This window comes from Lissotriton vulgaris, chromosome 4_1, assembly GCF_964263255.1.
Source record: "Lissotriton vulgaris chromosome 4_1, aLisVul1.2, whole genome shotgun sequence".
Classification (NCBI taxonomy): Eukaryota; Metazoa; Chordata; class Amphibia; order Caudata; family Salamandridae; genus Lissotriton; species Lissotriton vulgaris.
The window spans coordinates 924250988-924276610 of NC_141691.1; the positions used below are offsets into that span (position 1 = coordinate 924250988).

The 25623-nt window shown below is 47.9% G+C and overlaps 1 protein-coding gene across 2 annotated transcripts in view; it reads left to right on the forward strand.

Moving 5' to 3' along the window:
* The window catches only part of LOC147722731 (uncharacterized), a 488139-nt gene that overhangs the window by 312740 nt on the left and 149776 nt on the right, over positions 1 to 25623 (forward strand). The window contains exon 18 of one of the 2 annotated variants that reach the window (XM_086965201.1): positions 18778 to 18866. In XM_086965201.1, the coding sequence (XP_086821327.1) occupies positions 18778 to 18866 (89 nt within the window). The remainder of the gene's footprint in view (positions 1 to 18777; positions 18867 to 25623) is intronic. The other variant, XM_086965202.1, reaches the window with a different exon arrangement.

Consider the following 25623-nt stretch of genomic DNA (forward strand, 5'->3'; position numbering starts at 1 on the left):
GTTTGGGGAAAGAACACATGCCCTGGAATCTGATTGGTAATGACCCAGGGCACATCCAGTCAAAGTGCATCAGTAATTTGGCAAAAAGTGGAAGGGTTACTGCAACAGAAACCCCCTGTCTTACATGCACCTTTTTAATTCTTACGATATGTGGACTTTGTTTTTAAGGTTTAATTTCTTCATAAATAACTGGTAGGTTTTTTTTTTTTTTTTTAACAAATTTAATTATAAATCTGCCATCCATTTGCATTGAAAGCTGCTGCTTTCGTACTGGTCATTTTTCGCTTGATTTATTTACACATCTTGCCTCATGACAAACCAAGGAATTTGCAGCCAAACATTCCCGTATTCACTGTTAGCATGCTACTTCAGAAAAGTATGACGTTTATAAAACGCACTAAAAAAGGCTCTTAAACTGTTTTATAGGCATCCTGGTTTAAGGTACTCCTTGTGGGTTATTCGAAATGGAAGCAGGCAAATGCATAGACCAGAACAGTTTCTTAGGTTTTGCAGCGTGAATCTTTCTGGATTCACTATGCTGTGCATTATTCCGCGGTCTGGTTGTTGGGTCCGGAATCATAGTCTTTTCTTTGTTTTTTAGTTTGGTTTTTTTTCGTAGCCCAGGTGGGCGTCAACGTCCCACCTTTTGGTGTCCTTCCGGTGACGTCGGCATGCTTCCTGCGGAAGCTACCACCCGCAAGACCAGTCTCGACGCCGAAACCAGTCTCGACGCCGAAAACATTCTCGACGTCATCAAGTCAAACAAAGAGACCGGCACAACCAATCGACGCTGAACCGGCGGCCGAGATGGAAAGAAAGAAGAGAAGACTCAAGGCAGAGATGGAGAACATCTTGCAGCGGAAAGCAGGATTTCGACGAAAGGATGAAAGAGTATACAATTCCGTCGAAGCCAAAGCCACTGGTGGTAGAGTTTGTCGACGAAGAGGAGTTCGAGGTCGAGGCACCGCCGGAAAGCCAGGAAGATCTGGAAGATGACACTCCCTACTACGAAGAAGAGGAGGAAGATTACGACCAGAGGACCTTCCAGGGCTCAACATACTCTGACACACAGGACTTAGAGTGGCAGGACCTCGAAGCCGAGAGTCCAGAAGAGGGAGTGGATACATATCCGGCGACTCCCTCGCTGCCTGACGACATTGGACTTTACAATGCAGTCATCAAGAACGCAGCATCAGCGTTCAGAGAAACTCTTAAGAGGAACAGCCTAAGGCGGATTTCCTCGTGGAAACACTGCTCCCCATACAAACTAGGAGCCAGTACCTGCTAATGCTCGAAAGGGACAAGGCAGAGAGGCCTTCAAAGAACCTGTGACTTGTAAACCCGTCACACCCAGGACGGAGAAGAAATACAAGCACTCCCCCAAGGACCCACCCTACATCCAGGGAACGGTCACTGCAGACTCCATCATTGCTGCAACGAAAAGGTTTAATGTCCAGACAACGTCAGGACCACCTATAGACAAGGAGAGCAGGAGGATGGACCTGACTGGGAGAAAGATCGAGAGGAATGCCGCAACGCACTCGCGCATGGCCAATTCCAACGCCCTGCTGAACAGGCACCAATACCAGATCCTGGACAAACTGGGCCAGTTAATCAAACACCTCCCACAAGAATACTAGCAAAGGGCTACGCACCTGGTAGAGGAGGGGAAGAACGTGGCGAATTCATGCTTAAAAAAAGCACTGGACGGTGCAGACACAGCCAGCAGACTTATGATGCTGGGCATCACGGAAAGGAGACCAGCCTGGCTTAGAATATCTGGTTTTAAACTAGAGGTGCAACACAACATCCTGAACACCCCGTTCAACAGTAAGACACTGTTCGGAGCCCCAGTGGACGAAAAGCTCACCCAGTTAAAGGACAACGACACTGCAACATCCATGGGAGCCTTGCGGTTCACGGGAAATAAGAGAGGAACCCCGTCACGGAGACCAAACTGGAGAGGGGGAAACTACCCAGGGACTTCACACCAGACTTTAAACCAGATCCACCAGGGCGACATCCAGACGCAACAAGGCCAGCAAAAACAACACTGGCAATACCAACAGAGGGGCCAGTCCTTTCGCGGGAAGGGAAATGGACATGTAAACAGAAGAGGTGGACAACAACCCACCTCCAAGTGACTGCCACACTACCAGTGCACACCCTTTAAAAAACCATCAGTGGAGCACAGATACAACAAAGAGGAGTGGCTCAGACTAAACATCCAAGAGCACGTAACACCGGTGGGAGGAAGACTGAACCTTTTCGTCCAGGAGTGGAAGAAAATAACTACAGACAGGTGGATTCTCAACACCATACAGTACGGCTACTGCATAGAGTTGGAAAGAACACCACCAAACAGAAAACCCAAAAGAAGAACATTAGCAAACAAGGAACTAGAGCTACTTCTAAGGAAAGCACAAGAACTCCTCCAGAAGGAGGCTATCGAGCTTGTACCTCCCATGGAGAGGAACAAGGGGGTGTACTCTACGTACTTCCTGGTACCAAAGGTAGACAAAACAATGAGACACATCCTGGACCTAAGGTTCCTCAAATACATAAAAACCCAAAAATTCAAAATGATGTCCCTGCAAGAGGTCCTTCCACCGATACAAGGCGGGGACTTCATGGTCACCATAGACCTCAAAGATGCCTACCTGCACATCCCAATAAACAGGCGGCACAAACATCTGCTAAGATTTGTCATCAACACAGATCACTATCAATTCACAACACTGGCATTCGGACTGAAATCAGCACCACGGGTATTCACAAAGTGCCTTGCAGCAGTCGCAGCACACTTAAGGAGGGAAGGGATCCACGTATACCCTTACCTGGACGACTGGCTAAAAAAGGCATGGTCATACAAGACATGCAAACTGCACGCACAGCGAGTGACAGACACGCTGATGGCCCTGGGTTTCTCCATCCACTTGGGAAAATCCTCAATGAACCCAGAACAAGTAAAAAAAATCCTGGGTGCTCAGATCGACACCGTACACGAGAAGGTGTTCCCCAGCGACAAGAGAACGCAGGCGCTGTTGAAGGAAGCACACCTCTACCAGAAGGGGCATGCTCTGACAGTGAGGACGGCGAGCAAGATGATGCATACACATAGTGCCAAATGTATGACTCCACATGAGACCACTCCAGGAGTGGCTACAGGACCAATGGTCACAAGCTACAGGTTGTTCGAAGGATCTGGTGGTTGTAACGAACGCAGTGCACGAGGATATATCATGGTAGAACAAAGGAAACCTAACAAAAGGGAAGCCTCTGACACCACCAACTGTGACCATCACCACAGACGCATCCCAGAAGGGATGGGGAGCACACATGAAAAAACTCAGGGTGTGGTGTCTGGACACCAACGGATGCGGTCAAACACATCAATTACCTGGAACTAAAGTCCGTTTTCCTCACACTAAAGGCATTCCAGACAAAGTTGTACAACCAAACAGTGTTGATCCAGACAGACAACACAACAGTGCTGTTCTACATAAACAAGCAGGGAGGGATGCAATCAGCCCCGCTGTCAGAACTAGCGCAGGAAATATGGAGATGGGCCATCCCACTGAAAATAGACCTACTGGCGATTCACCTGGCAGGGAAGGACAACGTGTTAGCAGACTGGCTAAGCAGACAGACATCGGCTTCACACGAATGGGAGCTCAATGCCCAAGAGATAAGGAGACTGTTTGACAGGTGGGGGAACACCATCGATAGACCTATCTGCAACACGTCAGAATGCAAAATGCCAGCACTTCGCATCCAGGCAACCAGGGGAAGGGTCACTGTGCTATGGATAAGCTGGTCAAAGACATTTGCTTACGCTTTTCCGCCGATCCCCCTGATACACAAGGTACTCAGCAAGTGCAGGATGAGCAACATGACCCTGATACTGGTGGCACCACAGTGGGCCAGACAGACCTGGTATTCGCAGATTATGGAGATGACCGAGTGCACCACACAGATTTGGGAGAAGGAAAGACCTACTCTCCTTGCAAAACGGAGAGGTGTTTCATCCAGAGCCACAACAGCTGGGCCAACAACAAAACTGGCAGTACCAGCAGGGTAGACAGTCCTTTCATGGGCGCCCATGGGGAAGGGGCCAACAAAAGCAAAGAGGTGGTCCACAAACTACCACCAAGTGACTGCACTCCAAAAAGGGCACACTTGAAGAAAACCTCACAAAGTGTACCCATAGCATTACAACCTGCACAAATTCCGATACTAGCATGCGAACAGTTCATTCAACACACCACACCACAGGGAGGCAGACTAAAAATGTTCCTCCAAGAATGGAAGAAAATAACAACGGACAAATGGATGTTAAACATAATACAATACGGTTACTTCATAGAGCTAACCAAAAAACCACCCAACTAAGGACCAAAACAAAGATACATTCGCAAAGGGAATTCTCAACTACAGGAAGAAGTTCAAGAACTTCAAACAAAACAGGCAATAGAACGGGTACCTCACAAGGAAAGGAACAAAGGCATTTTTGCAGCGTGAATCTTTCTGGATTCACTATGCTGTGAATTATTCCGCGGTCTAGTGGTTGGGTCCGGAATCGTAGTATTGTTTTTTTAAAAAAAAATTCGTAGCCCAGGTGGAAGTAGACGTCTCACCTTTTGGTGTCCTTCCTGTGATGTCTATTTACAACAAGGGGTGGTGAGGGACAGAGTCTCTGAATTAAGCAGAAAGCTCTCACCCAGTCAAGAGATCAGGGCTAGATCCAACACCGTTTTTTAGCTCACTGCACCATCCCAGTTTCAGAACCTGGCTGTATGCAAATTAGTCTGTTCCTGTCCCAGTGCATGATGGGAACAGGGCAAACCAAACTACAAAAGCCAATTCTTACACTGGGAAGGAAACAAGCTCCCGGGGACCGGTTTCTGGCATTACAGCCGTCTTCGGCCCGGTTTGCTTGAATCCTGATGGTGCAATGAGCAAGGGTCTCACATCTGAGAATACCCTTCCACGCTTAGGGTGGACAAAAATATTTACAACAAGGGGTGGTGAGGGACAGAGTCTCTGAATTAAGCAGAAAGCTCTCACCCAGTCAAGAGATCAGGGCTAGATCCAACACCGTTTTTTAGCTCACTGCACCCTCCCAGTTTCAGAACCTGGCTGTATGCAAATTAGTCTGTTCCTGTCCCAGTGCATGATGGGAACAGGGCAAACCAAACTACAAAAGCCAATTCTTACACTGGGAAGGAAACAAGCTCCCGGGGACAGGTTTCTGGCATTACAGCCGTCTTCGGCCCGGTTTGCTTATAAATAACGGTGATGGATCAAGCCCTGATCTTTGGACTGGGTAAGAGTGGTCTGCTCAATTCAGACACTCTGTTCATCACCACCCCCTTTTGTAAATCTTCCTGTGATGTCGGCATGCTTCCTGCGGAAGCTCCCACCCTTGGGCGCCATCTTCAGATTCTTTTTTCCACCGTTGGGTCTGGATCGTTCCCGAGAGGGCTCCAGAGATTAGGAGAGAAGAAGCAAGATGAGTTGTTGGTGTAAAAACATTGGAGAAGACTAAGGAAGACCAAATTCGATGTCCAGAGGAGAATGCGCAATCAGGGGGCACCCTGAACGCAAGACACGGACAACACACCATTCAAATTCTGCCACAACTGCCATCATAAGTACGCGCAGAAGGGCCAACACCCAGTCTGCACCCTCTGCCTGCCGATCGACCACGTAAGCAAGGACTGCAACGCCTGCTCCGCATTCCTGCCAAAGACCCTTCGAGTGAGAGAGAGGTAAAGAATTGCAAACTACACCATGCAGGGCAAGGGCCAACCACCGTCCCTTCGAGACCTGGGGCTCTCGACCGACTTGGAGGATTACGTCGCCGAAGACGACATCGGCTACACAGTCGCAGAGACCGATAATAAGAAGACTACAGAAAAGGTAGGAGACTCGACGACCCAAATAGGCCCGAAAGACTCTTGGCAGTCTACCCAAAACTCTCGAAAAAACAAGGGCAAAACCCCGAAAGCGCCGACGCCGAGAACTTCGGCGTCCGCAGCAACATCCATGCCCAGCGGATCCTCACAGAAGGACTCCCTGGCGCCGAGGGACGGAGACCAACTAAAGTCGTCGAAAAGCGTCCAAGTAAAGGAGCGCTCGACTCCGAAAACCTCTTCGAAGTAGACGACGAAAGACGCAAGACCAGTCTCGACGCCGAAAACAGCCTCGCCGCCGAAACCAGCTTCGACGCCGAAAACCATCTCGACGCCATCTAGCGCGCCAAAGAGCGGCACAACCACTCGACGCCGACCAGGGGGTGAAGATGGAAAGAAAGATGTGGAGACTCTTAGCAGAGATGGAGAACATCCTGCAACGAAAGACAGATTTCAAAGAAAAAATTAAATCTTACACAATCCTTCGAGGCCCAAGTCACCAGTAGTAGATTTGGTCGAGGAAGAATTCGAGGAACCCGCGTCTGAGAGCTTGGAAGATCTGGCAGATCAGGAAGATGATGCCCCCTATTACGAAGGAGATAACGACCAGAGGGTTTACCAAGAATCTACATACTCGGATACACAGGAGGTCGAGTGGCAGGACATCGAAACCGAGAGTCCAGAAGAGGGAGTGGACACATCCAGCGAGGCCCTCACCGCCAGAAAACATTGGACTTTACAATGAATGCATCAAGAACGCAGCAACAGCGTTCAGGGTAAAGCTCGAGGAAGAAGTGCCGAAAGGGGATTTCCTAGTAGAAACACTACTCCCTATGCACACTAGGAGCCAGTACCTGCCAATGCTTGAAAGCATCAAAGGGCAAGGAAGAGTCATTCAAGGAGCCGGCTACTTGTAAACCAGTCACGCCAAGGACTGAGGAAAAAATACAAGCACTCCTCAAAGGACGCACCCTACATACAGGGGACGGTCGCTGCTGATTCCATCATCACTGCAACAGCAAGAAGGGCCAATGTGCCAACTACTTCAGGCCCACCCCCTGACAAAGAGAGCAGAAGGATGGACCTAACAGGAAGAAAAATAGAAAGGAATGCCGCTATGCACTGGCGCATGGCTAATTCGAACGCACTGCTCAACAGACACCATTACCAAATCATGGAGGAACTGGGGCAGTTGGTGAAACACTCCCCTCAAGAATACCAACAAAGGGCTTCGCACCTGGTAGAGGAGGGGAAGAACTTGGTAAACTCTTGCCTGAAAACAGCACTGGACTGGGCAGACACGGCCAGCAGGCTGATGATGCTGGGCATCACGGAAAGAAGACAAGCCTGGCTCAGAATATCAGGCTTTAAACCGGAGGTGCAGCACAACATCCTGAACACTCCGTTCAACGGTGAAACTCTGTTCGGGGCACCAGTGGACGACAAGCTCTCGCAGCTCAAAAAGGATAATGACACCGCAAGATCCATGGGGACCTTGCAATTCAGAAGAGCGAAGAGAGGGACCCCGTCACGGAGACCACACTGGAGAGGGGGAAACCATCCGGGAACGTCGCATCAGACGTTCCAACATTCCCACCAAAGCGACACCCATACGCAGCAGGGCCAGCAAAAACAGCAGTGGCAATACCAGCATAGGGGCCAGTCCTTTCGCGGGAGGGTGAGTGGACGTGGAAACAACAGGAGGGGTGGACAGCAAACCAGCTCCAAGTGACTCGGCCACATTGATAGTGCACACCCTATAAAAAAACCTCAAAGGGTGGAGCACAAAAGCAAAAAAAAAAACAAGAGTCTCCCGCACCGAAAGACCACGAGCACGTAACACCAGTGGGAGGAAGATTAAAAATGTTTATACAGGAGTGGAGAAAGATTACAACAGACAAAAGGATCATCAACACAATCCCGTACTTCCCCAGCCACAAATAAGCAGTGACTTGTTTCCCCTTCCTCCCGATCATTCAACACCTGTCGGGGGACGTCGAACTCAATTTTTCAGTCTGGAATTTAATCACATCAGACACATGGGTTTTACAAATTATCCAATATGGTTACTGCCTGGAGCTTTCCAGCAACCCTCCAAACATTCCACCACGAACACACAAACTATCTCCAGTACATCTACACCTACTCAAGCAAGAGGTCCAATCTCTTCTGGAAAAAGGAGCTAAGAACCAGTCCCACTACAATATCAGGGGACAGGGGTATTATCTCTCTATTTTCTAATTCCCAAAAAGAACAGTTTTCTCAGGCCTATATTAGACCTCTGAGAATTAAACCTATACATTCAATCAGATCACTTCAGTATGGTCACTCTCCAACAGGTACTTCCTTTGTTACAACAAGGCGACTTTATGTCCACTCTGGACTTAAGAAGCCAACTTCCATATTCCAATATATCCTGCTCATCGCAAATAACTCAGGTTTGTAATAGTGGGTCAACGTTATCAATTCAAAGTGCTCGTATTCTGAGTAACTACTGCTCTCACAGTATTTACCAAATGTCTGGCAGTAGTCGCTGCACATCTGCGAAGACATGTTCACATCTTCCCATATTTAGACTACTGGCTCATCAAAGTCAGCTCTCACAAAGTTCCAACAGCACACTCCTACAACAGTACACTTACTACACCACCTGGGATTTACAGTCAATCTGCCAAAGTCCCATCTTCAACCCTCCAATACACAAACATCCTTTGGGGGCCACTGTAGATACTCAAAAATCTCTAGTTTGTCCCAATCTAGCCAGAATTCACAATATGCAGGCTCTCATTTTCAAATTTCAAACCAATCTTTCACTATCAGCTCAGGTATTCATGCAACTACTAGGAATGATGGCATCTTGCATCATGATACTTGCTTATGCAAGACTTCAGATGCGTCTCCTTCAAGAATGTTTAGCATGCCAATGGAATCAGTCTCGGGGTTGATTGACAGATCTAGTTTTGGTGGACGGCCGCTCTCCTCGCTCTATGCAGTGGTGGAATCCACAGAACCTTTGAAAAGGGCGGCCTTTCATTGACCCAGTTCCACAGACCGTGCTAACAGCAGACTCATCGCTCAATGTTCGGGGAGCTCATCTCCAAATTCACACAATTCAGGGATTATGGAGTCAAAAGGAAATTGTAATTTATATTTATATGGCACATTATCACCAACAGTCTCTAAGCGCTTGCTTTGGGAACCCGTCCTGGTTTTTCCCTGTGAGATAACCCATACTGGGCACCCCCAAGGTGAAAGCCAGGCATCCCGCCGCGGAGATTAAGCAAGCTATTGCCCGGAGTTGCAGAGTGTGAACCCGTGATTCGAGCAGGCACCGAAGTGAGAATTATCGAGTCCGTGGACATTTTGGGCTCTAGACCCTGCCGCGTCGGGAATTGAACCCTGGTCCCGGGTCTGACCTCCAGCAACTCCACAAAAATCATCTAGACCTGCTAGCAATCTTTCTAGCGCTCAAAGCCTTCCGCATTCACCTGGTAGGCAAAGCGGACCTGATATGTACAGACAACATGCCTGCAATGTATTATATACAGAAAACAGGAGGAACACACCAACTGTCCCACCTAGCACAGTACATTTGGAGGTGGGCCATTCATCACAAAATGTATCTCCTAGCAGAACACCTCCCAGGAGTAAACAATTAAATTGCAGATTTCCTCTGCAGACAGAAAACACGTCCACGAGTGGGAACTTCTCCCCAAAGTTCTCCTTTTTCTTTCAGATGTGGTGGTTTTCCAGGCCTAGATCTGTTTGCCACATACCTAAACGCAAAATGCCCAAACATCGCCTCTAGTTATCCACACCCATTATCCAAAGGCAATGCTCTATGGCTGAACTGATCCGGGGTATTTGCCTAGACTTTTCTGCCTCCCACTCATTCCACTAGTGGTTCAGAAGCTCAGGCAAACATCCCTCATCCTGATCGCTCCAACTTGGGCTCGCCAGCCCTGGTTCACTACCCTGTTAGAACTCTCAGTAGTTCCTCAACAGCTACATCTCACACACAGTTTTCTCACTCAGAGCCATGAAGAGATAAGACATCCAGATCCCAAACCTCTCAACCTTGCGATCTGGCACCTGAAATCCTAGAGTTTGGTTATCTGAATCTTTCTTCGGACTGTATGAATAAAATTAAAAAGGCCAGAAGACCTACTACAAGAGCTTGCTATGCAGAAAAATGGAAGCGGTTTGTTATTAATGTAATAACCATATCAACCCACTTGATGCTTTTGTTCAAAATATGTTATTCAACGTTCAAATTTAGCATACACCTCTATATGCTTACAACTCGCTGCAATAGCCGCTTATCTTCAGAATAGATAATATCTATCCCTTTTCATTGTGCCTGTGAAGGCTTTCATGGAAGGACTCCAAAGAGTTATCCCTCCAAGACTTCTACCTGCCCCAGTGTGGAATCTTAATATTGGCCTTACCAGGCTGACTGGTCCACCCTTCGTGCCTTTACATAGATGTGAACTACAATTTCTCACTTGAAAAGTTGCTTTCCTCATTGCTATCGCATCACTCAGGAGAGTGGGTGAGCATCAGGCATTATCCACAGAAGAACCATTTTACAAGTAACCCAAAACAAAGTGGTTCTTCGCACTAATCCTGAATTTTTAGCTAAAGTAGATTCTGCCTTCCACATCAACCAACCTGTTGAGTTGCCTGGGTTCTTTCCTCAACCTTATTCTGTGGCAGAATGTGCTCTACACACTTTAGATGTTAAGAGTATTGCTGTATTTCAAACAAAGGACAAAACCTTTTCCTAACTCTAAACAACTTTTTGTTGCGTTTGCTTCACCACACAAAGGCAATTCCATTTCTAAATCAGGTGTTGCACGGTGAATAGCCAAATGTATTCAAACATGTTATGAAAAGCAAAGAGAACTTTACCAATTCCCCCTAGAGCGCATTCGACTCGCAAACTCGGGGCTTCTATGGCTTTTTTAGGAAATATTCCCATAGCTGACATCTGTAAAGTTGCAACATAGTCTGCACCACACAAATTCACAAAACGCTATTGTGTAGATGTGTTAGCCAGACAACAAGCTAATGTAGGCTAGGCAGTTTTACGTACACTATTTCAAACCACTGCAACAGCTGCAGGTTAGCCACAGCTTTGGGAGATTACTGCTGTATAGTTTATGCACAGCATGTGATCTACAACTCACAAGCCTCGAACGGAAAATGGTACTTACCCAGTGTGCATCTGTTCTTGGCATTTAGAGCTGTAGATTCACATGCGCCCACCCACCTCCCAGCTTACCTGTTCCATTACTATCTTAATTAGATACCTACACATGGACATTTCTATTCTGCTCTTACTAACTCCATTGTCAGCCTCTGCGGGAAAACAAATCACCGAAAGGAGCAGTCACCTACCTCCTGACTGGAAAAGACTTCTTCGAACAAAAACAAAGTGCAAACGTCCGGGCCCAACACTAGATGGCAGACTTATGCACAGCATGTGAATCTACAGCTTTACATGCCATGAACAGATGCTTCTCTTCCAGGGGATCCTCATCAATAGTCATAAGCACTGAATATTCCCGCCCATGTGCGGGACCCCGGAAACAATATAAAAATATATATGTATAAAACACATATATCTCGCTCCACATATATGTATGTACATATATCATTTTTCTCACATCAATGCAGCCCCAAAACTGAGGCTAAACAATGCAAACACATATACATAAACTGCAATTAGTAAGGAATCAAAAAACACATTAGGTCAAAAAACTCTTGAACTTTGTGTTTTAATGAGTCAAACCACTCATAAATCCTGAAAATTGCTTATAAATAGACATTGTTAGCCCTCAGACTGCATTGCAAAACAATATCATAGAAAATGAAACCATTTTCACAATAACTGGCACTGTGCCTTTAAGGCAGCCCTGACCCCAGGCTTCCCATCATGCCTCAGGGGTGACAGTTAGGTCAGTTGTTCTTTCCGGCTCCTTCAGTCAGGACCCTGGTGAAACAGCTCCCTTTCTTTTGACTTTCTGTCAAGAAAATACTGCTTTTACTAGATTTTTTGGCTTCACTCGACGTCTTTTAGACAGAGTGCTGTTTGAACACTTTTTGTGTTTAAAAAAGGTATTTTTCCTGTAAAAAAATGCCTTCTCTCTTCAACAACTGTCCTTCATGTGGAAGGAAAAAGGCAAAGACTGACTCTCATTCAGTCTGTATCCTGTGTCTACCAGACTCTCATTCCTCTAAAACCTGTGAACACTGCCAGGTTTTATCTTCCAGGACTCTTAAGGATCGAGAGAGGATTAGAGCTTATGGACTTTCTGAGAGGAAGATCTCCCAAGAAGCAGAAAAGTCGGAAGACGCGGTCGACGTCGAGAGGAGCCCCGACTGGTTCGCATTCGACGTCGGGATCGGCGTTGGAGAAGCAGTCGACGGCGACGAAGATGTCTTCAGCGTCTACATCGAAGGTACCTCCGCTTCAATCAGCGTCGAGGGACAGGTCGCCGTCGCAGCGGAAGAGCTCGACGGCGAGCCGTATGACGTCGAAGCAGCATCGTCATGCTGTGACGTCGAGGCATTCTCCGTCGACGTCGGTCCATCGACGTTCGGCGTCGAGCCATCCTCCGTCGGCGACTAGCCATGGTGGTTCGACGTCGAGGGAGCCTCTGTCGACACATCATCGGTCGACGTCGATGCAGCCAACGTCGACGCCTGGACGAGAGCGTTCGACGTCGGAGCGGCATTTGGAGTCTAGGCACGCCCAGTCGCCGTCAAATCAACGACGATCGGCGTCGAAACAGCCTCCATCGACGTCGAGCAGACAGCCTTCGACGTCGAAGGACAGCCATCGCCACCCGAGGTCGACGGAGAAATCACGGTCGACGTCGAGGGAGCGTCTTCCTGCTCGGCGTCGATACAACCGCCGCCGAGGGGTCAGCAAAGATCTAGGGAGAGAAGTTCTTCGCTAACAAAGACCGTTACTCCTACAAAATCAAAGGAGGTGGTTCGAGACAAGGAAAGTGACTTGTTAGTCCAGACTCATGCCCTGGAGCCACAGTTGGGTTCTCCAGGCTCAGCATCGGCTGCGGAGGTGGAACAATCTCCAGTGCAGGATCCCCCCGCCAAGAGACGGAGACTTGCAGAAGAAAGATCTCGCTCAAGATCTCCTTCTGGATCTCTGGTGAGCCTTTCTTCATCATCCTCATCATCTCGGAGATCCTCGGATGGACGGAGCGGCGCATCTAACAGGGGGAGGTCCGAATCACCTGCAAGATCGCAACAGGATCGAACGGAACGACCTCTACTGTCGCGTACACCTGAGAGGGATCCCGTCCACAAATCCCCTTCGGTTCATCTTTCCCCAAGGTGGAATAGACCCCTTCACCACTGGGCAAAGGACAAGGAGACGGCAGAGCGCCTAAAACGATATCGAGACCATCCTCTTCCCCGCAGCGAAAGGTCTCGTTCTAGACACTCAAGCAGGAGGCATTCTCGTCACAGAGAGAGATCTCGTTCCAAGACGCGTTCTAGCAGAAGAACTAGGTCCAGGAGGGCAAGTAGTTCTTCAAGTTCGTCGAGAACACGATCGCACAGGGATTACTCCCCGACTCTTAAAAACAGTCCACGCTCAAGGGTGTCTCCAACTGAGGATATTTTCTCGTTCCAAGATATCTTGGGCAGGGGAGCCCTGAAACTGGGAGTGCCGATGACAGCTCCACAAGTCAAGACGACTGTCATATTCGAAACCCTGCAACACAGATCAGCACCCAAACCTTTGTTGCCGCTGGTTCCGGGTATAATGGATCATGTGAATGAAGTCTTCCTCACTCCGGCAGCGGTGAAGTCCGTTCCAGCGAGGATTCTCAAAAAGTATCGTCCTCCGGAAGAGGATCCTCTGTTCCTCAAAGCTGATCCCCCGCCAGATTCAGTGATCATTACGGCGGCAAGGAAATCCAATGCGGTGGCTTCCTCATCCACGGTACCTCCGGATAAGGACAGCAAGGTGCAGGACTCATGGGGGAGAAGGGTGTGTAACACCTCGGCCTCTTTCCTCAAGGTTTCTAACGCGGAGGCCCTGCTCGGCAGGTATGACAGGTCTCTGTGGGACTCTCTTCAGAGATTTACCGCAAAGCTCCCTGAAGAAGACAGTAAGGACTTTGAGGAGGTTCTGATGGAGGGCAGTCAAGTCTCCAACCAGATTATAGGTTCAGCAGCAGATGGGGCAACTCTAGCGGCACATGGCTATGTGCACGGAGTAACAGCAAGAAGAACATCTTGGTTACGCCTCACAGCATTAAAACCGGAGGCTCAAGCAAGAATCCTGAACCTTCCTTTTTCAGGCACATCTCTCTTTGGAGCGAGTGCGGATGAAGAAATGCAGCGGATGAAGACCGAGTTAGACACGCTCAAAGCGGTGGGACTCGAGAAGAAAAAGGAATTTAAGAAGAAATTCCGTTCGAACAACAAGGGTTATTCGAAGCAGAGGGTTCAAACCCCTCAATGGCAGAAAGGCCAGAACCAACAAGGCCAACAAAAGACACAGTACAAAGGCAAGGGCAATTCCAAGGGAAATGGAAACCAGCGCCAAGGCAACAACTTCAATAAAGCGCAGCAGAAGCAAGGAGTTTTCACTTCCCCCAGCGCCGTTACCCACTCCAGTGGGGGGAAGCATTGCGCATCACAGAAAAGAGTGGCAGTCCATCACCAAAGATCAATGGGTGTTGTCTACGCTGCAGAATGGATACTGTCTTCGTTTCCATCGTCTACCTCCGCACGTTTCCCCGATGTCAACATCAAGTCACCAGCTACAAAGGTTAAAAGCAGAAGTAGCTACACTCCTCGAGAAAGAAGCCATCGAGAGAGTTCCGGTGTCACAGAGGGGGAAAGGAGTGTACTCGAGGTATTTTCTGGTCAGAAAAAAGGGCCAGAAGGAAGAATACAGGCCCATTCTGGACTTGAGAACACTCAATCTGCATGTACGAAAAGAAAAGTTTCGCATGTTGGCGCTTCATCAGATATATCCACATCTCAGGCAGGGGGACTGGATGTGTTCGATGGACCTTCAAGATGCGTACTTCCATATTCCAATACGGCAAGATCACAGAAGATTCCTTCGGTTCCGGGTGGGGACCTCTCACTACCAGTTCAAAGTCCTCCCGTTTGGGTTGAAGTCGGCTCCCAGAGTGTTCACCAAGTGTGTCGCAGTGGTGGCGGCAGCTCTACGCCGCAGGGGAGTCTTCGTATACCCATACTTAGACGATTGGCTGTTGAAAGGTCCAACTCCAGGCAATGTAAGGAATCAATTCAAGACATGCATAGAACTTTGTCAACGTCTAGGCCTGCATGTCAATTTCAACAAGTCTGTCTCACAACCAACTCAGAGGATCCACTTCCTAGGAGCTCTGCTAGACTCCGAAGTAGGAAAAGTGTTTCCTTCGGAGGAGAGACAGTTTTCGATAGCTCTCAAGTGCCAGCAAGTTCTTCTCCACAGGACCCAGAAGGTGCAGAAGATAGCCTCGCTCTTGGGTTCGATGGCTTCCTGCATCTTCCTAGTACCGAACGCCAGACTTCGGATGCGTCCTCTTCAGCAGGATCTGGAGGACAAATGAGACCAACACTCAGATCAGTGGGACGATCGGATCACTTTGTCGGAGGTTGCTCAATCTTCCCTCCAATGGTGGACAAAGAGACAGAACATGCAGATGGGAGTTCTCTTCCATCAGCCGCCTCCAACACAAACGATCATCACAGATGCATCATTGCAAGGATGGGGAGCGCACATGGGACCCCTACAAGTGCAGGGTCTGTGGTCTCCCAAGGAAAGCACTTATCATATCAACTTGCTGGAGTTGAGAGCGGTTCACCTGGCTCTCAAAGCGTTCCTTCCCTCGCTTCAAGAAAAAATGATTCTAGTACAGACGGACAACACCACCACGATGTACTATTTAAACAAGCAGGGAGGAACACGCTCAAGGACTCTGTCTCTGGAAGCTCAGCGCATCTGGCATTGGCTTCTAGCTCGCAAGTTGTCTGTTCAGGCAGTCCACCTCCCAGGAGAGCAGAACGTGAGGGCGGACGCTCTAAGTCGGCACTTCGAAGACAGAGAAGACTGGGTTCTCAACGACGAAGTGCTAGACGACATTTTCCAGTCTTGGGGTCGTCCTTCAATAGATCTCTTCGCAGACGACAAACACCAAATGCGCAAGCTTCGCCTCCAGGTTCTATCGACCAGGAACGAGGGGGAATGCTCTGTTAATGGACTGGTCGGGGCAGTTTGTGTACGCCTTCCCACCCCTTCCGCTGATCCCGAAGGTGGTGAGCAAGCTGAACCACTCGTGCACAACGATGATCCTGATTGCACCCGACTGGCCGAGACAATGGTGGTACACAGACCTACTTCACCTATCAGTGTCTCCTCACAAGAGGCTTCCATGCAGGCAGGACCTGTTGTCGAAGATGAACGGGAGGATTCACCATCCCAACCTTCCGTCACTGAACTTGGCAGCTTGGCTCCTGAGGTCATACAGTACGGACACCTAGGGCTGCCACAGGACTGCATGGCCATTCTGAAGGAATCACGACGTCCTTCCACTAGACATTCGTATGCATGCAAGTGGAAGAGATTCTATATGTGGTGCATGCAGAATGGTCACAATCCGATTAAAAGTCAGGAAGAAGCAGTTCTCCCATACTTGTTGTACCTGACTAAAGCAGGTTTGAAGTTTAACTCCATTAAGGTGCATTTAGCCGCTATTACAGCTTATAGGCGATCACCTTCACAAACTTCTTTTTTTCAGCTTCCTGCAGTAAAAGATTTCCTGCAGGGTCTAAAGAAAGTGTACCCTCCTGTTCGGCCTCCTGCTCCGCCTTGGGAGCTGAACCTAGTCCTATCAAAATTGATGGGTTCACCTTTTGAGCCTATTCATAAAGCTTCTTTACAGCATATTTCCTGGAAAGCGGCTTTTTTGATAGCGATTACGTCAGCCCGTAGGGTGAGCGAAATTCAGGCCCTATGTACTAAAGAACCGTATACGGTTTTTCATCTGAACAGAGTGGTGCTTAGAACGCATCCTTCTTTCCTGCCTAAAGTGGTGTCTGATTTTCATGTCAATCAGTCTATCTCTTTACCCACTTTTTTTCCTAATCCCTCTACTCCAGCTGAGAGGGCGTTACACTCTCTGGACCTGAAAAGGGTTTTAAAGTTCTATCTGGACAGGTCCAAGTCTATTCGACAGTCTGATCAATTGTTTGTTAACTACGGTTCGATCAGGACTGGTCATGCAGCCTTGAAACGTTCTATCTCCAGGTGGATCGTTTCGTGTATCAAGCTTGCTTACCAATTGGCACGGAAGACTTTAGGGGGTTCCCCTAAGGCGCATTCTACTAGAGGTAGAGCAGCCACGGCGGCTTACCTGCAGGATGTGCCCATGTCTGAGATTTGTAAAGCGGCGACCTGGAGGTCTGTCCATACATTTACCAGACATTACTGTCTAGATTCTGACACGAGAGCAGATACCCAGGTGGGCCAGGCCTCCCTGAGGAATCTGTTTAACAGCTAGTTTCTTTTGGCTGTTATGATTGGTTGGGTCATGTACTTCTCATTTACCTGCAGGTGGTTGATGGGCTTGCTATTCTATTCAGTGCTTATGACTATTGATGAGGATCCCCTGGAAGAGAAGGATAAGTTACTTACCTGTAATCCTAGTTCTCTTCCAGGGGTATCCTCATCAAAGTCATAAGCAACCCACCCGCCTCCCCAGGTAAATGAGATTTGGTACTGGTTTTGTTTTCAATCTTGTGGTGAGCCCTGTCTTCAGGGTTATGCAAAGAACAACTGACCTAACTGTCACCCCTGAGGCATGATGGGAAGCCTGGGGTCAGGGCTGCCTTAAAGGCACAGTGCCAGTTATTGTGAAAATGGTTTCATTTTCTATGATATTGTTTTGCAATGCAGCCTGAGGGCTAACAATGTCTATTTATAAGCAATTTTCAGGATTTATGAGTGGTTTGACTCATTAAAACACAAAGTTCAAGAGTTTTTTGACCTAATGTGTTTTTTGATTCCTTACTAATTGCAGTTTATGTATATGTGTTTGCATTGTTTAGCCTCAGTTTTGGGGCTGCATTGATGTGAGAAAAATGATATATGTACATACATATATGTGGAGCGAGATATGTGTTTTATACATATATATTTTTATATTGTTTCCGGGGTCCCGCACATGGGCGGGAATATTCAGTGCTTATGACTTTGATGAGGATACCCCTGGAAGAGAACTAGGATTACAGGTAAGTAACTTATCCATACTGTGTAAGTAGCATTTTCCTTTTCAACATGATTTATCAACAGTGTACCTAGGTTCCTCTACGCAGATGGTTGACTCCATGGGGATATCACCGATACAGAATCAGGATTACAGTAAGTAACATTTTCTTCAATGGTTTTAGTGTTCAACAGAATTGGACCTCGTGGTTTAGGAAACTGGAGGATAACTCCTATTTAAACTATTTTGTTCCACATTTACTCTATAAAAATATAATATTGTTGGCTACCTATTTATAGATCTAAAATGCAGGATCTATTCTAGACTTTCTCCCTGTAGTGGAGGCATGTGAGGTAATGAGTTTCTCCAGATTCTACATTCTCTCATCTGAAGCCATGCAAGGAACATTTAATGTTGCAGGTGAGTAGTGATTCTGTCCTTCTAAAACGTCTAATATGCAGTTACCACTAAAATATAATCTGATCAACTTGTGGTTACTCATTTTTATCACCTGCTTAATTTAGTTATTTCCTAGAAAAAGCCATCTGTTATAATGTAATGTGGTTTCTTCTTTACCTGAGCACCTTTAATTTTCTGACCAGCAGGATTGAACTTTCTTGGCAAACCAAAGCCAATGCAGCCAAATAAACCAGTGCGTAATGTTCATGAAACAGATCCTGCTGTGAAACAGGTATGAGAAACCAATGAATGTTTAGAGTGATAGCTGACTTGAATGATTCTTTTGATCCTGTGCATTAAGTATATACAAGACATTTGTATTTTGAAGTTTAGTCCTTGGTGGGAGTTGAACAGCTCTTTCAAATGCAAGAGGGGCCGAGAGGTATATTGGTCCGGCACACGTCCCCCCTATGTGACATAGATCAAAAAACTAAGAGTGTGCTGGTCCCGAATAATATAGGGAGTCCAGCATATATTATGGTACTGTACCCAACTTTGTCATAAAGGGTTGCTCCATTTTAGCTGCACGAGTCCTCACCCACGGATGGTGGCAGGTTTCATCATTGGGCCACTAGATAGGAAAGACTAATTACAAAACGTTCTCCGTAAAGTGCTCCATTGTGGGGTCTGTTGGATGTTGTAGTGCTGGCCCAACAAATAGCAAAGACCACTGATGAATCATGCTACCATTGGTGGGTGAGGGCTTCTGCTCCTAAAAGGTAGCCACCCATGACTAGGTTAAATCCAATACCATTAATATAGGCTGGTCTCCCAAGAATATTCTGGAAAAGCAAACGAGGGTACAAAAGAGTACTCCTGTCGCCATCCGGTCGACAGGAGTACTCTCTTTTTGGGACAGGAGCTGCTTTTCTCGACCTTACCTGGAAACAAGAGTTAATATCTTTGGGATCATAATTGGATCGTGAGCCCCTGCCTTAATTATTTTGATAACCTTACTATAACATACATATCTTTGCCCTGAAGATGTCTGTGGATATTTCCAACAGACTAATCACGTGTTGGCTAGAAATTCGTCTCATCAATTGTGTATTGCAGTGTTGATGGTCTGGATTGAATACCTGAAAATCCTGATCCGAATAAAGAATGGAAGAAGAATCCCATTAAGGACACTCTTTGGACTCTTTTGATTATATTGAACTCTTTACCCAGGATATTAATCAATTTGTACCTCAAATAGTTTTGGGCTCAGTCTCCTAGGCTGCATTTCGGCGTGTAGTTGTGGGCAGGTGTTTCTGGGTAGCAAGACTCTCAAGGGTGCAGGCTTTCTTTTCTTCTGTGAACCTAATGCATAACAGGGACAAGCCACCTAGTCTTAGAAGTCACTTCTGTCCTGGCAAAAGTGGAGTTCCAGCCCACGAGTGGGCACAACTGGCACAGTCCTCTTAGCTTGCCCCTCGGGTGCAACTTGTGCAGTCCTGTCTTTAGTACAGCCTCTCTTTTCTGGATCCAGGGAGTAGCGTCATAGTATTCCTCCTGTCTTCTTTTCAGTTGAGTAGTGATCAGAGGACACTGCAAGGGATGCCACTTTTATGCCTTCTTTGTGTTTTTGGGTGGAGAGGATTCACTATCCAGTTAACATCACTTTCTGAGGGTTTGGCCAATAAAAAATCCCAGCATACTATTCTCTGCCTGGATCCAAGATGGCTTAGGTCTTTTACCTCTGTGTGGAGCTCTGGACAAATACCTAGGGTATACCCCTATACTGAGCTCCTCCTGGAAAGCCTGGTCTACAACAAATGTACCCTCTTGTGAGATGTCACCCTGTCAGCCTACACAAGAGTGGGCAGGCTATGGCATGATCGCCATTTGCTTCACTGCGGCTGTAGCCTCTTTGAAGCTAGGCCATGTATGGCCACTTCCCAGTAGTCATGCTGCTGGAGGAGGTCCTACTTCCTTCCACCAACAGTTCCTTGTTTACTGTCCTAGGGAACACTGAACACTTCACACTTCCTAGCAGGGGAGCAGCCTGTTGTCTCAGGGAACAGCAGGTTCGAGGCGTGTGGGCTGCGGAATTCATATCTGTGCATAGATCGCCGCCTAGTGTTGGGTCCAGATGATTCCACATTGTTGTCCTGGAAGAGTCTTCGAAGTATCACGAGATAGGTGGCTCCTCCCCTGGACTACAGTGCACATGGGCATCCTCTCCATCCTCCGATTGTTTTTTTCCGCCATTGGGTTCGGATGTATATTTGTTAACTCAAGTTCGGAATCGATAGAAAACTTTATATTTGGCCAAAAGGCCTCTAGGTATCGTCGGTATTGTCTTTGTGATCGGTGCCGAGTACTCGTTCCAGCTCAATCCTCGAGCCGGACGTCAAGAAGAGCCGCGTGGCTATTCAGCACTAAAGGCCCGGTCGACGCCAGAAGCCTTCTAGACGATCGATGATGGAACGGAGCCCATTCAAGAGATGTCCCGTTTGCAACTCCAAGTATCCTCACATCGATGTCCACCCGGTGTGCAACAAGTGCCTGTCGCCGGATCACGATGAAGCCAGCTGTATGGCTTGTTCGCGGTTCCGATCCAAGAAAACACTTCGCCTTCGACTCGCGGAAGGAAGGAAGCCCAGCAGACGGCACCTGACCCGGTGAACATCTTCGATGCTGAGGAAGATAAGGGAGTCTAGCAGGAGGTTCAAGGGAACCTGTCGGATCCTGCATCAGAGATTGACTCCAGTTATGACGCAGAGGATGAGGAGATGGTCGAAAATGAAGACGTCGACGAGGTAGGAGACGACGATGAGGCCTTTGGGGCCGTAGTAGATAGCTCGAGCGAGGAGCTAGGCCCAACCGTTGGTATGGGGTCCGAGACTAGAACACTCTATAAGGCTCAGGTCGAGGGATCGCCACAAGGCCTTGCCCAAGATCAAACGCATACTTCTACAGCCTCGCTTCAGGGCCCGGCTACGGGCAATTCAAAAGAGCCATCGGTTGATCGATCGAAGTCGAAACAAAAAACATCGGTGACTACAAAACCGAAAGCACAAGAAACAAAATCGAAACCGAAAGTACAACTTACTTTGGTCGGATCGAAGGCTTCTGAACCATCTGCTCCGACGAAACAAAAGAGTGCTATCGACCCGGAGAGGTCGCTAAAGGGTGTCGAGCCGAAGGCCGGGGCACAGAAGAAGAAGGTCAAGGACATCGACCCAAAGAAGTCGGCGCCGAAGACCGTAGACACAAACAAAGAACTCGAAACAGAACATTCTCGATCCTAAACGCCGACTCGACTAAGCAAAGGTCAGCAAAGACCTCGAGCCCAAAACAAGCAGTGGCTCTAAGAACCCCATTGAGTCAACACAACCATCCGCCTCTTTTTCAAAGCAGGTGTCGGACTCGCTGCAGCGCATTAAGGAGAAAGCTATAGCTGTCGGACCGAAGGCCACTCCACCCCCAAAGACAGTCAGTAAAACTCCAAAGGCGTCGGCACCTATTAAGTTTATACTGCCGCCGCCGGTGACACCTAAGGCGTTCGCCCCTAAGACTGGCGTTGAGGCGGCCAAGAAGGTGTCCATGGGGCAAAAGCCTACAACTACTGAAGGGGCCACAAAGCATCAACAGCCTCTGCAGGAAGATCAGTCGAGGCAATTCATAGACGCTGAGACTAGTAGACTTTCCATTTACAAGCGAAAGATCGCCCCAGAACAGCCTATGGAGTCGTGTAAAATTCCATTAAAGAAAGGGGGATTCTGCAACTTCACCTCTTCTTTTTGAACCTCTACAACAATATGGACAAGAACCTACTCCTTTTTCACCCACACATTCAGATGTGGATGTAGGGGATGGTGACAATGAGGATTACAGTTATCCTGTAGACACTGATCCAGAAGACCACACTGAACCCTCGACAGACACTGTTGACCCAGGGGAGCCACAAAATGCCCCTGACAGTCATATCTATGCTGTTAAAACCTCACCTACAGAAGACACGGCTGCGTTTAACGCGCTTATTGAGAGGGCAGCAAAAAATCACGATGTCCAACTCCATGCTGACCCTATTGAAGAGGTCTTTTTATTTGACACCTTCTGATAGATACATCTGCTGTGTGGATTCCTCACCTTATAAGGGCTCATTCTACAAGAGCTAAGTCGTCAACCTCTGCATTGGCTAGAGGTGTTCCTGTAGAGGATATTTGTAGGGCGGCAACTTGGTCTTCCCTCCACACTTTCGCGAAGCATTACTGCTTGGATTCCGAGGTGAGGAGGGACGGCCACTTTGCGCGCTCTGTCCTTCAGGATTTCCTGGTTTAGAAGAGTGGACACCCTCCTCTGGGAGTGGGGACTGCTGTGGGACTCTATTCACAAGGTGAGGGATCTACACGGCAGATGCATCTATCAGAAAAACAAGTTACTTACCTTCGGTAACGCTTTTTCTGGTAGATACAATATCTGCCTGTGGATTCCTCACTGACCCACCGGCCTCCCCGTTGTCCACTCTTCTATGCCAGTGTTTCTATTATGTATTTATTTTATTGTCAAATGTTTTATTGCATTTTCTTCACACTGTGTGTTACCTTGATATTGGTACTGTGTATACTGTGTATATGTCTACTGTCATTGGTCCGTCCGTGTGCCTCGAAGGCACGGAAAAAAGGGCGGAACTGATGTCATCACCTTGTTGTCCCAGAAGAGTCACGAGATAGGTGACTCCTCATGCCTCGACGGAATATGCTACTTACCAGTATGCAAGTGGCCGTCCCTCCTCACCTCGGAATCCAAGCAGTAATGCTTTGCGAAAGTGTGGAGGGAAGACCAAGTTGCCGCCCTACAAATATCCTCTACAGGAACACCTCTAGCCAATACAGAGGTTGATGACTTAGCTCTTGTAGAATGAGCCCTTGTAAGGTGAGGAATCCACAGGCAGATATTGTATCTACCAGAAAAAGCGTTACCGAAGGTAAGTAACTTGTTCTTCTCAACCTCAGAGAGAACTGTCAAGACTCTACCCATGCTAAAAGGTGTCCTGAAACACGCTGGAGACATCTTTAAGGAGACCACAAGGGCAAGAGTGATAAAACCCAGGATTGAAAAAAAAATACAAACCAGCACCTGTGGACCCTACATATATCAGGGGACAGGGGACAGTTGCCATTGGACTCTCTGGTTGTTTCAAATGCTCGTTAAAGAGCGAACTCGCAGACCACGGGTAATGCTCCTCCCCTGACAAGGAATCTAAAGTGCTAGAAGCCTCAGGGAAAAGGGTGGCAGCTCAAGTGGCCAATGTCTGGCGCATCTCCAACACACAGGCACTCTTAGCCAGATACAACAGGGCTCATTATGATAGACTAGAGACCCTGTTATAACACTTGCCAGATGAGTATGAGGCAGCAGAAATGCTAATGCAAGAAGGGAAACTTATATCCAACGCATCTATTAAGTGTACGCTAGACGCAGCAGACACTGCAGCCAGGGCTATAGATACAAGCGTTATGTTACGAAGACATGCCTGGCTGAGAATCTCAAACCAACATACTCAATCAGCCAGTTAACCCTGATTACTTATTTGGCCCAGAAGTGGACACCACCTTAGAAAAAATTAAAAATGACACAAACTGCAAAGTCTATGGGGGCTCTACAGTCGCAGCAGTTCAGGGGTGGTTCTTTTCGTCGCTCCAACAATAGAGGAGCTTCCAGAGGCCAGGTGTCCCAGCAGACACAGTACAGTAAAGGAGGCACGCAGACCACCTACAACAAGAACAATAGGGGTGGCTATCGTGGAAACCGCACCAAGGGCAGAGGTCGTGGAAACATCTCCCGATCCTCCGCCACTAACAAACAGTGACGTCTTGTCTCTACCCCCCAACCATATAACACCGGTTGGGGGGGGAGACTACAACGGTTCCTGCCGGTCTGGAAATTCATCACTACAGACAGGTGGGTGAGGCAGCTTATCCAGTACGGTTATTGTCTGGAGTTAACATCCACTCCACCCAACATACCCCCAAGACACCGTCCTATGTCCGCAGAGCATATACAGTTATTGCAGCAAGAGGTAGTCCGCATCCTGCAAAAAGGAGCCATAGAGATGGTGCCTGTAGAACAAAAAGGTACAGGGGTGTACTCACTGTACTTCTTGATCCCAAAAAAGGACGGGTCCCTCAGACCCATACTGGACCTCAGGCCCCTAAACCAATACATCTTGTCTGAACATTTTCACATGCTCACATTGCAGCAGGTTCTACCGTTACTCAGTCAGGGAGATTTCTCGCAACACTAGATCTAAAGGATGCATATTTCCATATACCGGTACACCCGTCACACAGAAAATATTTCAGATTTACCATTCAGTATCAGCATTATCAGTTCAAAGTCCTCTCTTTCGGAGTAACAACAGCACCCAGGGTGTTTACCAAGTGCCTAGCGACAGTGGCTGCACACCTACGGAGACAGAACGTTCACGTCTACCCTTATCTGGACGACTGGCTTATCCAAGCAAAGTCGGCCCAGCAATGTGCCACCCACATGTCCCACACCATTCACCTTCTTCACAATCTGGGGTTTTTACTGAATTATCCAAAGTCCCACCTTCAGCCCGCCCACGTACGGCAGTACTTGGGCGCGACAATAGACACGCTGGCAGCCAAAGCACAGCCAAATTCAGTGAGGATCAACAGCATGCAATTGCTGATACGGAAATTCAAACCACAACACTCTCTTCCAGCACGAGTGTTCATGCAGTTGATAGGCATGATGGCCTCCTGCATCTTCATAGTCCCGCACGCAATATTACACACGCGTCCGCTTCAGGAGTGCTTGGCACGTCAGTGGAATCAGGCTCACCGACAATTGAAAGACCTAGTGTTGGTGACCGGTCGCGCATACAACTCTCTGCATTGGTGGAACCCACAAAACCTTTGCAGGGGCCGACCATTCCAAGAGCCTGTGCCACAGATTATACTGACGACGAACGCATCTCTCCAGGGATGGGGAGCTCATGTACTCCACTACACAGTGCAGGGACTATGGACAGC